This window comes from Coloeus monedula, assembly GCF_965178545.1.
Source record: "Coloeus monedula genome assembly, chromosome: 19".
NCBI classification, from domain to species: Eukaryota; Metazoa; Chordata; class Aves; order Passeriformes; family Corvidae; genus Coloeus; species Coloeus monedula.
The window spans coordinates 11415537-11433883 of NC_138799.1; the positions used below are offsets into that span (position 1 = coordinate 11415537).

The window sequence follows — 18347 nt, forward strand, 5'->3', positions numbered from 1 at the left end:
TGTGCTCAGTCTTGCACCTTGTGGCAGCTTGGCTGTCCCACAGCTGTCCCACGGCTGCCCCACGGCTGCCCCAGAGGCACTCCACGACATTCCTGACCGAGGGGCCACTGGCTGCTGCCACTCTGGATGTCACTCCCCGTGCCAGGGGTGCCACTGGCTCCCCAGAGTGGTCCCCATGGCTTTGGAGCTCCCCTCCCTTGGTTTGCAGGGATCAGTCCCAGCTGGGGACCCTGGGGACTGGCGGAACCCTTGTCCATTGTAGCGGGGATCCACATGTGGAGGGCTGGTTGTGTGGGGAATATCCCCCACCGGGACCTGCCATCCTGACTATTTTTGTATTTAAACAAAATGATTAAAAAACCCCAACCCCAACCCCACCCCAAAACCAAAACTTGCTGTTGACTGAACTCACATTGACGCGATTTTAAGTTATTGCTGCCAAAGAGACATATCGGGGAGGGGGGGGAGGGGGGCGCGCTCATGGTTCTTTGTTCCTTTTTTTTTGTTTGTTTGTTTTTTTATTTTTTTAATTCATTCGAGGCTTAGGATAATTGTGCAATTCCAGCTTCCGGAAGGAAATAGAAGTAAGCGGAGCTGAGCGAAACCTTGAATTCAGGGCTGATTCCTTTTGGGGTCTATAGACCAAACCCTGAGGTGAGAAATGTCCCCCCTGAGCCCCCACCCCTGTCCTGGCTCCTGTGTAGGGGGATGAGGGCACACGGGTGTCCCTGTGCAGGGACACGTGCACAGACAGCACCCATGTGGGATGGGGCTGGTGCCAGGGGTTCTACTCCGTGCCACAGGATGATCCCACCCTGGGCTGGACACAGCTCTGGCACCAGGACCCACGGGATGAGCGTGTCCCCACCCCAGCCTGGCACTGCGATGGGTCCCAGCCCGGTGCTGGTAGACCTGTCCCCACACTTGCCCACCCTTCTCCCACCCACTCCCACAGCCAGCCCAGCCCAGCCTGGAGCTGTATCCCAGCTGGAGCGCCCTCAGTGCTCAGGAGGCTGCTGTGGGGGGCCAGGGGCTGTTCCTCCATCCAGGGCACAGCCAGGGCCCAAGGAGACCCCAACACCAGCCCCAGGGTGGCTGTACCACCCCATACCCCCCACTGCTGGTTCCTCCCCCTACTAAGCAATTAGGGCTTTATTTAAGTGTTTTATTTAAGCCCCCACCCCAATTCTCCCAAGCTTTTTTCTTACCCTTAACAACAGGGGGGCCACCCCTGCACTGACCTGGGGTGCAGCACCCAGGGGTGCTGCCCATGCAGGACTGGGATGCTCCCGGGATTCCATGCCCGCAGCACCCACCCTCCTACCCCGATCCCCCCTTCCCTGCACCCCCCAACACCACAGGGGGGTTTGCTCACCCCCCGCTCCCCGTCGCACCCAGGGGTGCTGGCCCAGCCCCCACCCCACACCCCGGGTTTGGTCTATGGCGCCGCAGGTCCCGGCTCCAGAGGGTGGATGAGGACAGAGCTGTGGCTTGGGTAACTTTTTTAATAGAAAGGCTCTTCTTACATGGTCTATTTTCTCAATACGGGTCATAATTGCTGTATTTTTTATCAGTGCTGATTTCCATACAGCTCCCAGCATGTGTGTCAAATCTCATCGGGCCAATAATAAAGTTTTTAAAATATCTTAAGCCGTTTCCTGCCCCGATCATTGCCCAGCACCCAGGATGGAGCCAGCTTGGGAGGGCCCCGGCAACGCTCCGGCTCTGGCCAGGGAAAACGCTGCAGGAGGGAGGGCTGGGGGAGGCTGAATCGCTCATAAATTACGTTTTCTCATAAAAAATTATTTCAGGTTACGTCTTGCAGGTGCCACCGAGCCAGGAGGTGCAGCGAAGCCCCCGGGGGCTGGCTGGAGCCAGGGTGGCAGCTTGGGGGGCCCAGGGGGACAGCCCCTGGCACGGGGGTGGAAGAGGACACCGCAGTGGCCGAGGGGACCCCGGGCCTGTCCCCACCCTGGGCTGTGACCACCAGCCCTCTCCCACCCACTGCCCCACACCCCAGCAGAGCCCTTTCCCTCGCCCCTGCCCTGTGTGGCCCCCACCCATCTGCTCCAGCCCTGGGAGAGGAAGAGGAGGCACGGGAGAGGAAAAGGAAGCACATTGTGGAGCAAGGAACCCTCGTGCAGAGCTGGAGCCTGTGCGGTCACAGGAGAAGCTGTTCCTGCAGTGGAGCTGGAAAACCCATTGGAGGGGACACGGGAGAGATGAGCCACCACATCCGACTGGGACTGAGCCCCCTGGGCTGGGGACACTCTGTGCCCGGCCAAGTGCCCAGCCAAGCACCACTGCCCGGGCTGGGGGGACCAGGACGTGCTGCACCAGTGATCAGAAAGTGCAAAATCAGAAATACAACGGAAGAAGCAAAAACTCTAGGTTCAACCCCTCACCCGTGGGAGACACAGTTCCTGCCTGGAAACCCTCTTCTCCCAGTTTTTGGAGCAAGGATGTGACCCTGGTCACTCAGGAGCTGCGGGAAGCGCTGTGGGAGCCACCTTGCTCGTGGGCACCCCAGCACTAAGCTTAGCAAGTGTGTATATATATATTTATATATATTTATCTCTATCTATCTCTCTCTCTCATGCAGCCCTAGGAATAGAGGAAGAGCAAACAGCCAAGCAAGAGGTCCGGATGGGAGCTCCCGTCTGCAGGGAGCAGAGGCACCCCGGCCCCAGGCACCCCAAGGCTCACTCACACACTGCCCTCACCTCCACAAGTGGTTTTTTCCTAGCTTATATTTTACAGCAGTACCGTACTTCCCTACCAGGAAGCTCTGGGACCGGAGCTGACCCCGTCCCAGCGGGGGCTGCAGTGCTGGCACCCACTGCCCTGTCCCAGCCCGGAGCACAGGGTGGGCAGCCGGGGTCTGGTGGGAGTCTGGGAGCTGCCTACAGCTCCCACCATCCTCTGGCTTGCACGGGGTATCCCGGTGTCCTGCCTGGCCTCGGGGTCCCTCCTGTCTGGGCAGGGAGAGCAGGGGGACCGTGTCCCCTCTGCCATTGCTGCCCTACTGGAGCGCTGTGAGCCCACGGAGAGTTGCTCTCCAGCTGAGCCCGTTTCTCCACCCACAGCAAGCTGCTGCTCAGCCTGGGAGCCACCCCAGCTCTGGGACATGCTGCTCTGACTCCGGGAAGTGCTGCCCCCGCGCTTGTTAGCACAGGCAAAGGACAGGTGACATGGCAGCGCTGTGACCCTCTGCCACCGAGGGAGTCTAGAGAAGAGAGAACTAGGGCACTAGCTTGAGCCTTTGGCTTTCAAAGCAGCAGGATTAATAAATTCCGCCTAAAAATGGAGTCCTGGGAAGCTGGACATGCAGCAGCGAGGATGAGGATGAGGATGAGGAGGATGAGGAGGTGGCGAGTGCCACATGGGCGCCAGCGCTCCCGGATCAGCTGATGAGCGGAGCCGAGCGGTCATTCGTCACCGTTGGCTTCAGCTGGACGTTGGCAAAGGGGTTCCTGTGGAGGAAGAGGAAGAGGAAGGAAGAGTTAACGGGGGGTGGAGGCCCGGAGAGGACAGGGCACCGGCACAGTGAGCGGCGACTGGCGAGACCCTGGGACCAGCAGCGTTTGGGAAGGGGTCAAACTGGAAAAGCTCTGCCTTGTGGAGCCCCCAGCCGAGCTGCCCCCACTCCCTGAGCTGCCCCCACTCCTCAGCTCCTCTCCCAACTAAGCTGTGCTGGGTCAGAGATGAACCAAGCTGCAGTGGGATGTTCTCCTACCTCGCTCTCCTTCGGCTGGTGAGGCTGCTCCAGCCTCCTCCAAGGCTGGACTCAAACAGTTCCCACAGACGGGAGCACTGCGGGATCACCCAGCTCTGCACCGCGCTGCTCTGGGGAGCAGGGGGTTATGGCTTCACCTCCTGGCCACGGGCAGAGCTGGCGGCTCCCTGCAGAGCCCTGTGCTGCCTCCGGAGAAGTTAATATCCAAGAGGAAGAGTGTGGGACACTAAGGACACCTGGATGAGCTCGTCAGAGCCCAGAGAGGCTGACCTTGGGTTTCACCTACCTGGGGTGTCCCCAGCACCCTCCTTCTGCCATTGTCTCTTGGCCAGGATGGGGTACAAGGACTGCCTTGGCACGGGGAGCAGTCACAGGAGAAGGAGCCTTACCCCTCTCCAGGTCATCCTCTCTGTCCTCTCCCAGCAGGAGTTAATTCCAGGAGGGTGTGGGCAGCTCTGGGGGTCCCTCTGGCTGCCTGGGGCCATCGGGTCTGAACATGCACCAGGCAAGGAGCCACCAAGAAGCCCCCTGTCCTCCCTGCAGCCCCTCGGTCTTGTCTGCTCCCTCCCCAGGGAGCCACAGAATCCTTCTCCTGTCCCCAGTGGAAGCAATGGCCACAGCCCCCCCTATCAGGCCCCACAGCTGGGCTGCTGGCCGGTCACCCGTGGGGGCACAGCCCTGCTCCCCCTGACGTGGATTCAGGTAAAGTGCTATGGTTACCATGTGCACCTGGACCGAGCAGCTTTGGGATGTCCCCAGAAGCTTTGGAATGTCCTCCCAGAGGAGAAGGAAGATGCTGGGACCTCCACCCCTCTGGGACGGGCACTCACTGTCAGCTCCTGGCCCTCTCTCTGCTACCCCTCACCTCTCCACGTTCACTTTTTCTTTCCTTAAAAGATAAATGACTTTTGCTTAAAAATAGGGTAATTAATTTCACACCTAATTAATGCAGATGCTTAGATCGCTTTCCCTCCCAGGAAGCCAAAATAGATTTTCAGGACTGGAGGGAGAGGAAAAGTTGCTTTGATGAGTCACCCGGGGCTCATTTAACTATTTCTGTACTGGCAGAGAAGAGCCACTGGGATGGAGCCTGCAGCTCCAGGGAAACCAGCTCATGGATCAAAGAGAAACGGGGAAGGGGCTCTCCAGGCTCTGCAGTGCCAGCGAGGAGGGTCTCGACTCCTGGGGAGGCTCCTGCATCCCTGCGGCCAGGACGAGGAGGCTCCTGGGACGAGTCTACAACAAAAAAAGCTGCTCAAAAAACTTGCGGTTAGTGCGGACGTGCCCCGCCCCGCTGGAGCGGGCTGGGGACAGCGGCGGACACCGGACACCTACAACCAAAGAGCTGGTTACGGAGAGCAGGGGAAGCGCAGGAGCAGCTCAGCATCCCGGGAAGCGCAGCCGCGGCAGCGGGGCGAGCAGCCGAGCAGCAGAGGCAGCCGGGGAGCCCCGGAGCTCCCGCCAGCGGGACGGGGACAAGCGGTGACTGAGGGAGGGGACGCGCTCGGCCGGGTGCAGCGGGAAGCAGAGCGGTGGCACCGTCCCCGCGCAGCCCCGCGGCCGCACCCGCTGCCCAGCGCACCCAGGGCTCGGCCCCGCGACACCGTCACTTACTAACTACGGGCAGGGGCACCTCAAAACCTGGCCACTTCAACATCGGGGCTGCAAGGGAAACAGAAGGCAGGTTGGAGGACACCGGGACGCTTGATGGGAACAGAAGGTCGTGGTTAAGGAGAGACTTAAGGCCACGAGCCGGTGGCCACCCGGCCCGAGAGCCCGCTGGCCACCCCGCACGCAGCGCCGGCGGGCAGAGGAAACAGGAGGAAAAAGAAGAAAAAGGAGGAAAAGTCGTGTTTATTGAGTCGCTGGTGCTGTGAGGAGGGGAAGGAAGGGCACGGCCAGCCGGGAGCTGTGGGAGTGCAGCGGCCGGGCACGGCGGGGGCTACGGAAGGGAGGGGGCGGCTTCCTTCCCCCCGTGCCGGCCATCGCCGCTTTCCCACCGCCGGGAAAGCGCAGCCGGAGCCTTGGCATGCGGGAGCAGTAGCAGCATCATCCCCTCAGATGCTCAGGGACAAGGCACCCGGCCCTAAAGCAGCTGTCGCTGCTCCCGCTCAGCGAAGCTGTTTAGAGCCAGCGGGGCTGGGCGCGCACAGGCAGCACCCGGCGTCCCCAGGGATGGAGCAGGGAGCAAAAACACGGCCTGGGAATGCGCGGTGGGCGATGCAGGCGGTGAGGGCAGCACGCAGGCACGGCAGCCGAAAAAGACACCGAGGCCCAGCTCAATGCAATAAATAAAACTTTTATTCAAACAATAACTCAGTACAGGGCACAATTCTCTCTGGCTTTTAAAAAAAGGTTTTTCAGCACTTTACAATCTCCACACAGGCTTTGCTAGGCTGGGTTTGTGGTTTTTTCCCCCTCTACATTCAGTCATTCATCGTGAAATATCCTGGGTTAAAAATCCTTAGCAAAATTCGGACATCGATGCAGGAGGGGCTCAGAACAGTGTGCCCGTAGGCGAGGAGATAACCCAAAAACTGGTCCGGGGGGGGTCTATTGCCAGCAATGTCCCAGTAAACAGGCAATGTCAGAGGTCTTAAAAATCACATCAGAAAAAAGCGTGAACAGCTTTGCAGTGGAGACGGCCACGGGCACTGGGAGGGCTACGGCCGGGCTAGTGCGGGAGCAGGACCCCCAGTGCGGGGTGGGAGCCCCCCGGGCACTGCCGAGCCCCCCGCGGGGGCACAGCACTCGCTCAAGCCCGGTTTGGGGATGCGAGCACGTCCTCGGAGCCCCAGCCCTAACGTGAGGTAACAATACCTTGCTACAAAAAATATATATATATATTTATAAAACAACCAGGAGTAACCCTTCCGGGGGGGTTCCCACGGCCGGTGGGACCCCAGCCCAGAAGCAGCCCTTTCCCCGGGGCGGGAGCTCTGTGCCATCCGCTTCTCCCAAAGCCACCGCGGTGGGATGGAAGCGGATCGGGCCGAGGGGGAGGCGCGGGGACGCTGCCCCCTCTCCGGGAACGGCATCCCGGGCGCGGGCATCCCGGATGCTCAGTAACAGTACGGACACCAGAGGCCATGCATATGTGATCCAGTCTGGGAGTTTGGTCCAGGCTCGTGCGGGGCGGCCGGCGCGGCCCCGGGGGGGACAGTGCATCGCTAACATCACACGGGAGGACAAACACCGGGTCCCACTAAATGACAACTGCACCTGGGCTGTGAGCACAGACCTGGCAGCAGTTTCTGCTCCAAAAAGGCTTCAGAAACAAGGGCACTGTGAACACCAGGGAGGGGTGAGAAGCACCATGGTTTCCTTGAAGATCACAAGAGTTTCAAATCCAAAAGAAGTAGAGTAAGAGAAACGAAAGGGAAGGAAAAAAAAGGGGGGAAAGAAGCAGAAAGCTCTTCCAAGCAGCAAGGGGCCGCCGCGAGCCCAGGTGTCCTCACACCGTTGATACCAAACTGCCACTGCCGCTGCGGAACAAAGCACAGAGATGCCAGAGTGGCCGCGGGCAGCACCGAGCCGGGAGCCCAGCTCCCCTCACGGCACTGCGGGACCCACCACGGACAGGCGGCGAGCTCCACCCAGCCACGGGCTTGAGCTTAGCCCCAAGAGGGAGACGGGGCAGCTCCGAGGCAGAGGGGATGGAGAAGGTGCCGGGGACAGACCCCGGAGTGTGGGCTCTCCATGGCTTCACTACCCAGGCGTGAGCCCGGAGGAGGTCGGGAGACGCGACTCTCTGGAGGAGCACGAGGTTGGGGACACCAGGGCTGGCCCTGGGACTTGCCCTCCCTGGCTCCCCCCACTCTCACAGGTGAGACCTGGCCCCAACCCAGTCACTGCCAGTCCCCAGGGAGCCTGTGCAGGGACCCCTGTGGGGACACAGCCCCACGGCTTCGCCCACAGCCAACACCAACAGTTCGCAGGGAATGTGACAGGAAGGTGACATCTTACCTGCTGACAGACCTCGTCCCATAGTCATCGAGACCCTGTGGAGAGGAGGGGAGGAAGCACAGTGAGGGAAGTGTGGGCTGTGCCTGCTCAGGTGTCACTGGAGGGTCACATGAACAAACCAAAGTGCATCAGGACCCAGGGCAAAGAGCTGATGCATTTGGAGAGGAAAGGGAGATATGGAGATGGTTGGAGTGGGATTCAGACAGCAGAGAGTGAAGGTCACCACTCTCTGTGGAATTTATCTGGTCAGACATGGAAAAGCGACAGCTGGGAGAGCCCTGCTCTGCCCTGCCCTGCCCAGCCCCTCCGTGGAACAGAGCTCTGGCTGCTGCTGAGATGCTGAGACTGTTGGAAAGGGACTGCACGACTGGGAGACACCAGTGAAATGTTCTGTGGAAAGAGGGGTTGTCTGTATTCACTCCCACCAGAAACCCACAGGGTTTTGGACCATTTTCTCCTTTAGCCGGTGCTGAGCAGGCTTTGCAGGGAGGGACCGAGGGGCAGACGGGACCAGGCCTAGAGAACACCCCTCAAGGACATCCCTCCTTGAGCAAGGGCCTGCCCCGGGATACGACTGGAGCAGCTCTGCTCTCCATGATAAACATGGGACCACTCCAGGAAAGAGGGGGAGTCTCTGGCCTTGGAGCTGGCCATGCACCAGGGATCAGAGAACCACATTCCCACCTGCCCAGGAATGCTCCCAGTCACAAAATACCAATCCCAGCAGCAAATCCTTGCAAACAGCAAGAAGTGGGGCTGTGCTTCCACCCCACTCCCTGCATAGAGGACAGATCCCAGCTGACAAGCACTGTTGAAGGGTTGGTGCTGACTGGCTGTTTCTCTCCCTCCTCATCCTCTCCCCATCTGCCAGCACGTGATGCCAACGCAGCTCACGCCACTGAGCTCATTCTGGTGGGGAGAGCTTCACTACACCAGCAGCTCCTGGGTTAGGCTGATCCCATCTGCTCGTGCATCCTCCCTGACTTGTTATCCAAGAAGCCCTGGGCTTGCTTTGGACACTCTGGAATCCTGTCCAGGATCTGCCCCAGTGTCCCCACGGGACCGTCACCGGCTTGAATTGGCATGTGCCAGAGAAAACACTTCCAGCTGCCTGTGAGCAGCCTGTTTCTGGTGGGAGACTCCCATGGAGTCAGCAAGTGTTGTCCTTTGGGGGTTTACGGGGCCATTTTGTGCCACTGGCCCTGCGCCTTGCCCGTTCCTCCCCATCCATCCCTGCATCCCTTCACCCCAGGGCAGGTGCTCGGCAGGAGCAGGGCCCAGGCAAGGCACGTGGTCACCAGGCACAAAACAGCCAAATTTCCGTAAATCCCAAGGGAAACATTGCGAGCGTCGGACTTACAGCTGTCGACCTAGTGTAAGGCTTGTAGTGAGCGGAGGGTGCTTGGCAGAGGCCACTGGAATAGTCTTTAATTGCACACCCATAGGGCATTAGGTAGTCCTAAAACAACGAACAGAGGTTGGAGAGCCGCCCTTGGCACCCCCACGCAGCCGCAGCACGGGAGCGCTCCCACTCATCCCATCCCAGCCACCGCAGCAGGGGCTGTGCCCGGGGACTTGCTCCGGCATCCCCCATTCCTAAACCGTCCCCCCGGAGTGGGAGAAGCCGGCGGGAGAAGCTCACCTGGGAGAAGGCGGGCACGGCCACGCTGTACGGCCGCTGCTTGAAGGTGTTGCCACCCTGTGCCGGGAAGGCCTGGGAGGCCATGCCATAGTCCGGCGGCGGGATGGAGATGTCGTCCTTGTCCAGGAGGTTGCCGGTGCTGCTGCTCTTCCCCTGCTGCAGGCTGGGGGGCCCAGAGCAGAGGCATCAGCTCCATGCAGAAACCCCCAGGCCACCCATCCACTCATTGCAAAAGCCACCCAGAGCCAGCAACCTGTCCACCCCCCCGTGCTGTGAGTTATTCCTCACAAGAATTCCTAATTCCCATCCCAAGCACACAGACTCCCCATCACCCAGCACGATGCTCCTACCTGGTGTGGACCCGCTCGCTGCCATCATTGTCAAGGACCCGTGTGTAGGAGAAAGGAAACCAGCCCCTCCTGAAAGGCAAAGGTGGCGATGAAGCCAAACCCAGGTTTGTCCACGGAGGATCCAGACGAGGCTGCTCCCGAGGACACCTAGCACACTCACATTTTGGTTTTCTCGCTCTCTCCGTAGTGCCAGCCGTCCCGGGCCTCGGGCACCAGCAGCGTGATGAGGTCGCCCTCCTTGAAGCTCAGGAGGGTGCTGTTATCCCCAGCAGCGTGCGAGAAAATCGCCTGCACCCTCGTCCGGCCGTTCCTCTCGAGCCCGGCGGCCATGGAGCTGGAGCGTGGCAGTGTCTTGTTTTCAGCTGGGGGAACAGAGACCAGTGGGTGCCCCAAGTCCTTGACCCCAGGGCCATCCCCAGGCACAGGACAGGCCCCCACCCCTCCTTATTTCAGCCCAGGTCCCACTAAAACCTTCAGTGTGACTCACACCTTCCCCCTGAACAAGCAGGATCAGACTTTGGCATCACCCACCAGCCGCAGCAAAGGGAACAGGTTCCCTGTGCCAGATTCCACATGATGTTCCTCCTGGAAATCCTGTGAAACCCCAGGGCAGAGCCCAGCTCCAGCATTTCCTAACGCCCAGGTCAAGAGGCACGAGCAGCGCTTGGCACTGAAGGGATGCTGTCGGTCACGGTCCCCTTCCCACCAGCACCCCCAATGACCACCCCCACGCGGTCCCCTGCGGCAGGGGCGGCTCCGGGACCCCGGCAGCGAGGCCGGGGCCTCACCTGAGGCGTAGCTGTTTTTTGCTGGCACGTTTTTGCGAACTGGGAGTGTATTGGAGTAAGAGTCACTCAGCTGCTTCTGAGGCTGGGGAGGAGATAAAGATTTGGGCTGTGCTGGCTTCATCTCAGACCAGTGGTTGTACCCGTCGCTGTCAGGGCCTGAGACTCCGTTCATCACTGGCACGGCCTCCTGCGCCGACATGCGCTACGGAGAGAGGAGGGGAGGGGGACACGGGAGCGGTGTCATGAGGGCATCCCACTGCAGCTCCAGGGGCATCCCACTGCAGCTCCCCAGTGGGACACAGCTCCAGGGAGAGAGGCAGATCGGAGCTTCATCCTGTTGGGTTTACTTCCCAGCCAAACCAAACTGCTCTGGGGGGAGCAGTGGGGTCACCTCTATGGCATTTTACTGCTCTGAGCTCCCCTGCTGAGCTCCACTGCTCAGCTCGTGCCCCCACATCAGGGGGACACTCTCTTCTGAAGGGTCCTTCATCCCATGGGTCACTCCAGGCCTTTCTCCCACAGTTACTGGGGTACCTGGGTTCAGTCCCACAGTTCAGGGGCCAGCCTGGACAGGTGAGTCCAGCTTGTGGGTTCCCCAAACAGCCCCTGGGAGCCCCTGCTCTGCCAGAGCTCAGTGACTCTGGTGGGATGAGGCGGGACAGGCTGCCCGTCCCCACGTCAGGCTCCTTCCCACATCCCAGGATGGCACAGCACGGAGCTGCCCATCCCTGCCATCAGTGACAGTCCATCCAAGGGCAACTTGCTGAGGACAGCGGTGACACCGGCCTGGGCTCATCCCTCCGGCTTTGCTCAGAAGGGCAGGACAGCTTCCACCACAGAGATACTTACTCCTACAAAAGGTGCCAGCTCCGGGGGGACAGGGAGAGGTTTGGCACCAGGGATGGGGTCAGAGATGATGAGGTTGGACTTGGATGTGGACAGAGGGCTGGGCATAATGGTGCCATTGCTGCTGGCAGCCATCTGCTGCATCAGCTGTATGGCGCGGTCCGGGATCTTGTTGGGATCCGAGCAGGACTGCTGCCACAGCGGCAGCTTCTGCGTCAGCATCTCCTTCCCCTGCAAGAGGAAAATGAGGCATGAGGGCACAGGGTGCTCTGCCCCCCTCCCTGGGCAGCACCACATGGATCCAGGGCTGAGCTGATCTGAGATTGATCAATGGCTCTGTGCATGGCACGGGCAAGATAACACACAGGGACATCCTGCTTCAGGATCTGATGGCAGCAGAGCCAGGAAGGTGTCATGAAGAATGGGAAGGAGGGAAGGAAAAGGTAATCCATCTCCCTGTCTTATTGCAAGATTTCCTGTGTGCAGCATCTCCAGGCTGCTGGGAGCTGGGCAGGGAGCCGGGCTCCACGTGGAGCAGGGAAATAAAACCTGCCCGAAAGGTTGGCAGGGCACAGCCGTGCTCCAGGCTGCCCCCACATCCCCAGGGATCAGCTGCTTCTTTTGAGTGCTCAGCCCCAACAGCCTCCAGGCCCCTGTGCTGCATCCCAGCCCCACTGCTCCCTGCCTGCAGGACTGGCAGCCACCTGCTGCTATGCTCCAAGGGGGAAACAGATGGAGCCAAACTTGTCTTTGTTCACCCAGAATGTACAAGCATCCTGCTGTGTGACTCAGAGGGGGAAGATGTCCCAACCTCCCCGAGGTCACTCCCCAGTGCAGCAAAGGGTGACCCCATGTCTCTGCTCTGCCTCACCTGGAGACAAAACGTGGTCCCACCTACCAAAACCCCTCCAAATCCCATTTCAAAGTCCCTGCACGTTTCCCCAGCATCAGCCATTGGGTCCAGCCTCATGATCCTGTGGAGCATCCTGCAGGCACCATGGGCAGCAGCAGGCTGGACACCCACCACGTTCTGGACAAGCCACTTCCAAAGTCTCTCCTGCAAAATCCCCCTCCGTGTGCTGCTGCAGCAAGTTTCTGATTCGTTCCTGCTGACCACCAGCCCTGGGGGGTATTTTCCCCTCCTGCACTACGCTCGCCAAGCCAAGCATGGATCCAGCCTGTGGATGCGCCAGGACAGAGCTGACTAATCCCAACTGCCTCTGCTGCTCCAGTGCCAAGCGCGGCGGTGACAGATGGCTGCTGTGAGCCACGGAGGGCGGTGGCGGGGAACAACCAGAACGGAGCACGAGGCTGCGGGAGCAGCACCGGCGCTCCCAGCCCTCGTCTGGATGGATTCTGCTCCAGACCGATGCGGGTGCTGCCGCTTCCCAGGCGGGCAGGGGGCAGCTCCAGCCCTGGTCCAGGAGATGTGGGCAGCCATGGGCAGGGGGGATTTGGAGCAGCTGCTCCTGCTGGGGCATCTTCCCCGGGGTCACCTGCTCGTCCATCACCCCCTCGGTCCCTCGGGCTGCAGGGGCTGCACCAGCCGTGGCTTTTGGGATATCAGTCTGCTCTATGGGATGCAGCTTGAGCCGGGAGCATCCACCCAGCGATGGGGCAGCCAGGACCGGCTCTGGCGGGTCCGACTCACCTTGGCGTGGTAGGTGATGGCGCTCTTGGCCACCGCGCACTGTTTCTCCACCAGGAAGCAGAACCGTCTCCTCTCTTCCGTCAGAGCTGTCTTGTAGCCATCGGAGACGTAGTTTTCCAGCTCCCCTTGCTTGTTGCTGATGGCTTCGATGTACTGGAACAGGGAGAGGAGCAGGGAGGGGGCTGCCGGCACCGCTGCCCACCGAGCGCGGGGCAGGGCGCAGGCGGGGACCCCGGCACGGGACACACACGTGTGCCTGCTCAGCCCCCCCGGCCCGCCCTTACTCATCGGAGCCCCCCACGCAGAGGCGCTGACTCAGCCCGTGGGCTGCACGGGACGAGCTGTACCCAGCGGCCGCCCGCTCACCACCCGGGCTCGGAGGCGCTGGCGGGGGCCGGGGGCTGCCCCGATGGCCCGGGACTGGCAGCGGCCCCCGCAGCCCCCGGCTCGTCCCTGCCAGCGCATGAACCAGTGGCTCCCGGCCCAGGCTGAACGCCTCCGGCACCTCCCCTGCTGCCCGGGCTGTGCCGATCCCTGCCCGCTGCCGGGAAGGGGGGGCTGCAGCAGGCTGGCACGCGGACCCCTCCAACACAGCCACCAGCACCTCTACCGGCAGTGCCTTCAGTCCGTATTTACCACAGGGGACACAGAGATGGTGCCAGGGCAGTGCCACACACTGGCACAGGACCCCCTGGCTGTTCCCTGGTGCCACACCCTGGACTGGCAGACACCGTGGCATTGCCAGTGCCAGCAGCCGGAGGCTCCTCCGCTGGCTCCTGCTCTCCCGACGTGATGGGTGCCAGCACGGCTGTGCCACGCTGGGCTTTGCCAGCATCACACCTGGCCCAGCAGCAGCACCCAGGCTGGGCTGGGGGAACCTGGCTGCTTCGCCCTGTGGGATGGAAAGGTGGCACAGGGGACTCCAGGGACCACAGGGCAGCACCAGCATCCCTGAACACAGAACACACGAGGTGCCCCCAGCTCCCTGACCTGGCCACTTCCTCCTCCCTTCATCCCTTTGGACGCTCCCAGCTTCCACCTGCGATGTGGCACCAGGAAAGCAGCTCTGAGAGCAGCATCTCTCACCCATCGCTGTCCTGCACTGTGACACCTCCTTGCCACCATCTCTTCCCTAGGACAGTGGCACCACAACGCTGGAAAGCCACAACACCCCCAGCCCAGGCAGGGCTGGACCTGCTTCAGGCAGCCCAAGCTTCTCTGAGACGGGAATTAAACTGGAAATTCAGGGCCCAAAGCAGCTTTGCTGCTTCTTCACAGTTACCAGTTATTTTTAGCATGCTACAATATTTATTAGCAGACACATAAAATGGAGCAAACCAACAAAAGCAGCAAGATTCAGTGACATCCCAGACTTCAAAGGGGGATTATTTTGGGGCTCCCACCCTGCTCTGAGCACCCCCTGAGAGCAAACCCTGTGCAGGGCTCGTGCCAGAGCCAGAAGGTTTTGAGTCTCCCCACATGCACCAACCTGGGCGAGGGAAAGGGGGTCAGTGAGAAACAGATTGAAAACCCAGTTTGCAACCAGCAACCCTGTCTCAAGGAGAATTCTTCCCTCCAGAATGAGAAAATCCAGTGCAAATGCCTTTGGTCAGGAAGAGAAATAAGCGGAGGCAACTGAGCTGATGCCACTGGGCATAGAAGTGGAAGTGATGGAGGTTTTGGCATCACCCTGAAGCAAAGAGACAGGGCACGGCACTTGGAAAGCCGGGCAGCAGCCGGGCTGGGGCCAGCACGGCGCAGGAAGAGGCACAGAAGCGCGGGCACACAAAGCCCCCGGAGGAGTGATGCAGGCGGCCGGAGGAGGATGCGCTCGGGAAGGCGCCGCTCCCGCAGCGGGCTCGGGACGGCAGCACGCCGCCTCCTCCCGGGTATTATTAGCCTGGGAACAGCACAGGGACAGAGCCCAAAGGCACCAGCCCGGCAGCAGTGGTGGGAGCCAGCCTGGAGAGCACCCGGCCCCTCCAGCACAGCCCTGCTATGCCCGGGATGGACCAAGTCCCCCTGCCCACACAGCTCCACAAGTTCCTATCCCAGGGGAAGGGGCAGGACAACGCTCCCCCTCCTGCAGAGCCCCATTTCTGGAAGGAAAGTGCAACCCTGACAGCACCTGAAATAGCAGGAGCACAGGAGCACACACAGACCCCGATGCCCAAAACTCATCCTGCTTAATTTACTAACTGGGCCATCAAGAACGAGAAGGTGAGGAGTGAAAAGAGCTCAGCTCCAGCTAATTTGGTTCAGCAGCACGAGGCCCATCCCGCCGCGGTTCCCTGCAGGATCAGCATCCCTGGGTCAGGCAGTGCCATGCCCCGGCACGGCAGGCGGGCATGGCTCCAGCCCAGACACACCACAACACAGGGAGAAACCCTGATCTTAGTACGTGAGAGCTCCGGCTTTCACCAGGATTTAAATACGCAGGTACAAGCCTTATTTACATCCCTGCTCTCAGGCTGGTTTTGCAAGGCTCCTGCTAATTCCTGTGCTCAGGAAAGGCTTGTCTCAGCCAGTCGGAACACGCCGCTCCGCGAGCGCAGAGCCCACGCTCCAAACTTAGTACTCAGAGCTTTATATACTTTATGTAAATATGCTCCGTGTGCCATTGATTTACCCAGAGCCTTGATTTTACACGTTGTTCCATCACAAAATGGCGAGCGACACTCCTTGTTCACGAGGTGGTTTTCAGTTTGGGTTTGCTCAGAATGACAGTGGGCTTTCAGATAACTCCCAGAAAGGCAAATTTAAATAAAAAAAGCCTGTTAAACACGCCAGATGCACGGGGGGAAAGTAACACACAAAGCACAGTGTAAGATCTCAGGACTGCACTCCAAGGAGGAGGAAGCTCTGTCTTACCCAGGCATGAGGCTTGACCTGCAGCCAGGTGCCCACCAGGACCTCAGGGCTGCTGCTCAGGTCCCCCTTCCCCAGGAATGGGGGAAATCTCAGCCACCTCACACTCTGAACCACAGCCAAACACCCTTCTCAGCTTGGCATGACCTGATGCCCTGAAAGGGCTGGGGGAAGGGGCCTCCCTGCCAGGCTCCATGTGCTTGGTCTCAGCAGCCTCTCCAAGACCCCACTGACAAGCACGAACCATTCAAGCACGGCAGTGTAAATTGAGACCTTGATTGAGGCTGTCAGCTTCAAATTCACATTTTAAGAATCGTCTAAATAAAATTCCCAGTTTGAAGGAGGTAAAAAACAAACCCATTTGTGACCCGAGCAGGCAGGGAGGCAGCCAGCACGGTGGTCGTGCCCAGAGCCAGAGCACACACCAGAGCCACCCAACAGCTCCAGAAAATCTTTTCTGGGTTTCTAGGTTGGAGAGGCCTCAAATAACTCCCCCGTGCCGTCCCCCCCCGCCTCCCGCAGCCACTTCCAATTCACCGGGAGCCGCTGACCTAATTAGCGGTGTCAGCACACAGCGGCGGCTCTGGCACAGGATGCTGCCGCGGGCCGGGCAGGCGGAGCCGCGGCTCCTGCCCGCTCCCGGGGCACCCCGGACCCCCAGAGCCGGGCACACGAGCGGTGCTGGAGGCACGCCGGGCAGTCCCCGCTGCCAAGCCGAACCGAGTGACCCCCGCGGCTCAGACGGAGAGGCAGGAACGCGAGCAGATGAAAAGGGAGCGGGGCTGCTGCCAAGCCCCAGCTCGAGCGGCCGCTGCCGTCCCGCACAGAAAGCCAGGGCACGGAGCGCTGCCGCCTCCCCAGCGCCGCAGCGACAGCTCGGGGGGTGGAGATCAAAGAGCAGCTGCCAGTGCCAAGCCCCGAGTTGTGTGGAGCACACGCTGCTGTCAGCGCAGGTGGAGCAGCACCGAGCTCCAGCCGCGCCTTTGATAAGCACAGCCTCGCTGGGAAATCAGTTCAGACCTTCCCTCCCAGCCAGGGACGTGCAAACACAGGGAACACGAGCCAAGGGCAACGCTGAGCTCTGCCATAGACATCATCACTACAGATCCTTCTTAGTGTGCTTGGCACTGACCCGCCTGAGCAAAGGACCAGCCCCAGAGACAAGAGGAGCTGCCTTGGGGTCACCAGCACACCACAGCCGTGAGTTTTGGGACCAGAAAGCCAAGGGGAGCACGTGGCAGGCACCTTCTACCCAGCAGTGGGAGGGATGCAGAGCAGGCAGGGGCTGTGCCACCACGCCAGCTCCAGCTCTCATCCCAAGGACGGATTGGCCAGGAGCAGCGGCACAGAGCAGGGGGAAAAGACAAAGGAAAGGTCAGGGAAGAGAGAGGACTGTGCTGGATCGATGCAGCAGGCTGAAGTACCTGGAAGGGGTAAACACGGAGAGAAGGGAGGATTTGTTTAGGGAACCACGAGGGAGAAAAGCTAGAAAGTAATGGGATAAAATAAAAGTTAGGCTGATGAGCAGGGGAAAGAGCGTCTGAGCCGGGGAACAGACTCAAGGCAAAGCTGCTGAAACCCCACCACAGCACAGAGGCAAAATGAGCCGAACAAGCAGCCAGGGATCCTCAGCCCTGACAGCTTTTCCTCATTCCCAGAAATTGCTCCTTGCGAGGCAGCTGGCAGGCCCTGGAGCAGCCTCGGGGGAGGCTCTGTCCCCTCCCGGCTCCTGCAGCCCCCACACACGACCCAAGTGTGTCACAGAGGGAGGGAGGGAGGTTGGTGTGTCCAGCCAGGCACAGCAATGCTGGATCTGAGCCCGGGGGTATCAGAGGCTCTTCCACAGCCGGGAAGGAGAGCAGAGCTTGGGATGAGCCCTCACCCAACCTCTCCTGTAATACGGCAAACAAAGCACCAGTCCCACAGCAAGGAATGGCCAGCACTGGTCACCACGGGAGCCCAAACACATTTCCCTTCCTTCTGCAGGGACACGGACCCTGCAAAGCCACAGGAGCCCCCTGGGACCACACAGGCACAGCAGAGCCCTGCACCTTTCCCAGGGAGGGGAAAACCCCCCCTGCCCGGAACAGCACCAGCATCCCCAGCCAGGAGAAGGGTCGGCCCCGGCCCCTGATGTGCTGCCCACCAGCCTCCCCCGCTTGGCCGCAGCCAGAGCTCCGTGGGGATGCTGGGACACGGCTGCTGATGGTTATCCAAGGTGATGGCAAACTCAGAGCGGATCCTGGGGAGCCAACCCCAAAGAGCCAGGGCACTCCAGGGATGCCGGCCTGCCTTCCTCCCCCGGGAGGGGCTGTCTCCCCTCGTTATGGTCACATCTGCAGCAGCCACAGCCCTGCCCTGCTCCTGCCCGGCCCCAGCCACGCTCACATGTGATGTTACATAAAATTCAGAGAGCAAAGCAGCAGGGACTGGCTCCAGCCAGCTCTGCAGGCGCTTCACCTTCTCCTGCCTAAAACATTCCCTCAATACGGGAACAGCC

At 60.5% G+C, this 18347-nt stretch overlaps 1 protein-coding gene across 5 annotated transcripts in view; it reads right to left on the reverse strand.

The window, feature by feature from the left end:
• Positions 1-2055: 2055 nt before the first annotated feature.
• The window catches only part of BAIAP2 (BAR/IMD domain containing adaptor protein 2), a 38907-nt gene continuing 22615 nt past the window's right edge, over positions 2056-18347 (reverse strand). For 2 of the 5 annotated variants that reach the window (XM_082294301.1, XM_082294305.1), the window contains 8 exons: positions 12980-13132; positions 11332-11559; positions 10483-10684; positions 9855-10056; positions 9695-9763; positions 9345-9507; positions 7703-7737; positions 2056-3473 (listed from right to left, as the gene is read on the reverse strand). In XM_082294301.1, the coding sequence (XP_082150427.1) occupies positions 3404-3473; positions 7703-7737; positions 9345-9507; positions 9695-9763; positions 9855-10056; positions 10483-10684; positions 11332-11559; positions 12980-13132 (1122 nt within the window). In that variant the 3' untranslated portion in view covers positions 2056-3403. Of the gene's footprint in view, positions 3474-5350; positions 5399-6262; positions 7222-7702; positions 7738-9344; positions 9508-9694; positions 9764-9854; positions 10057-10482; positions 10685-11331; positions 11560-12979; positions 13133-18347 lie in introns of those variants that run through there. The other 3 variants (XM_082294303.1, XM_082294304.1, XM_082294302.1) reach the window with 3 other exon arrangements.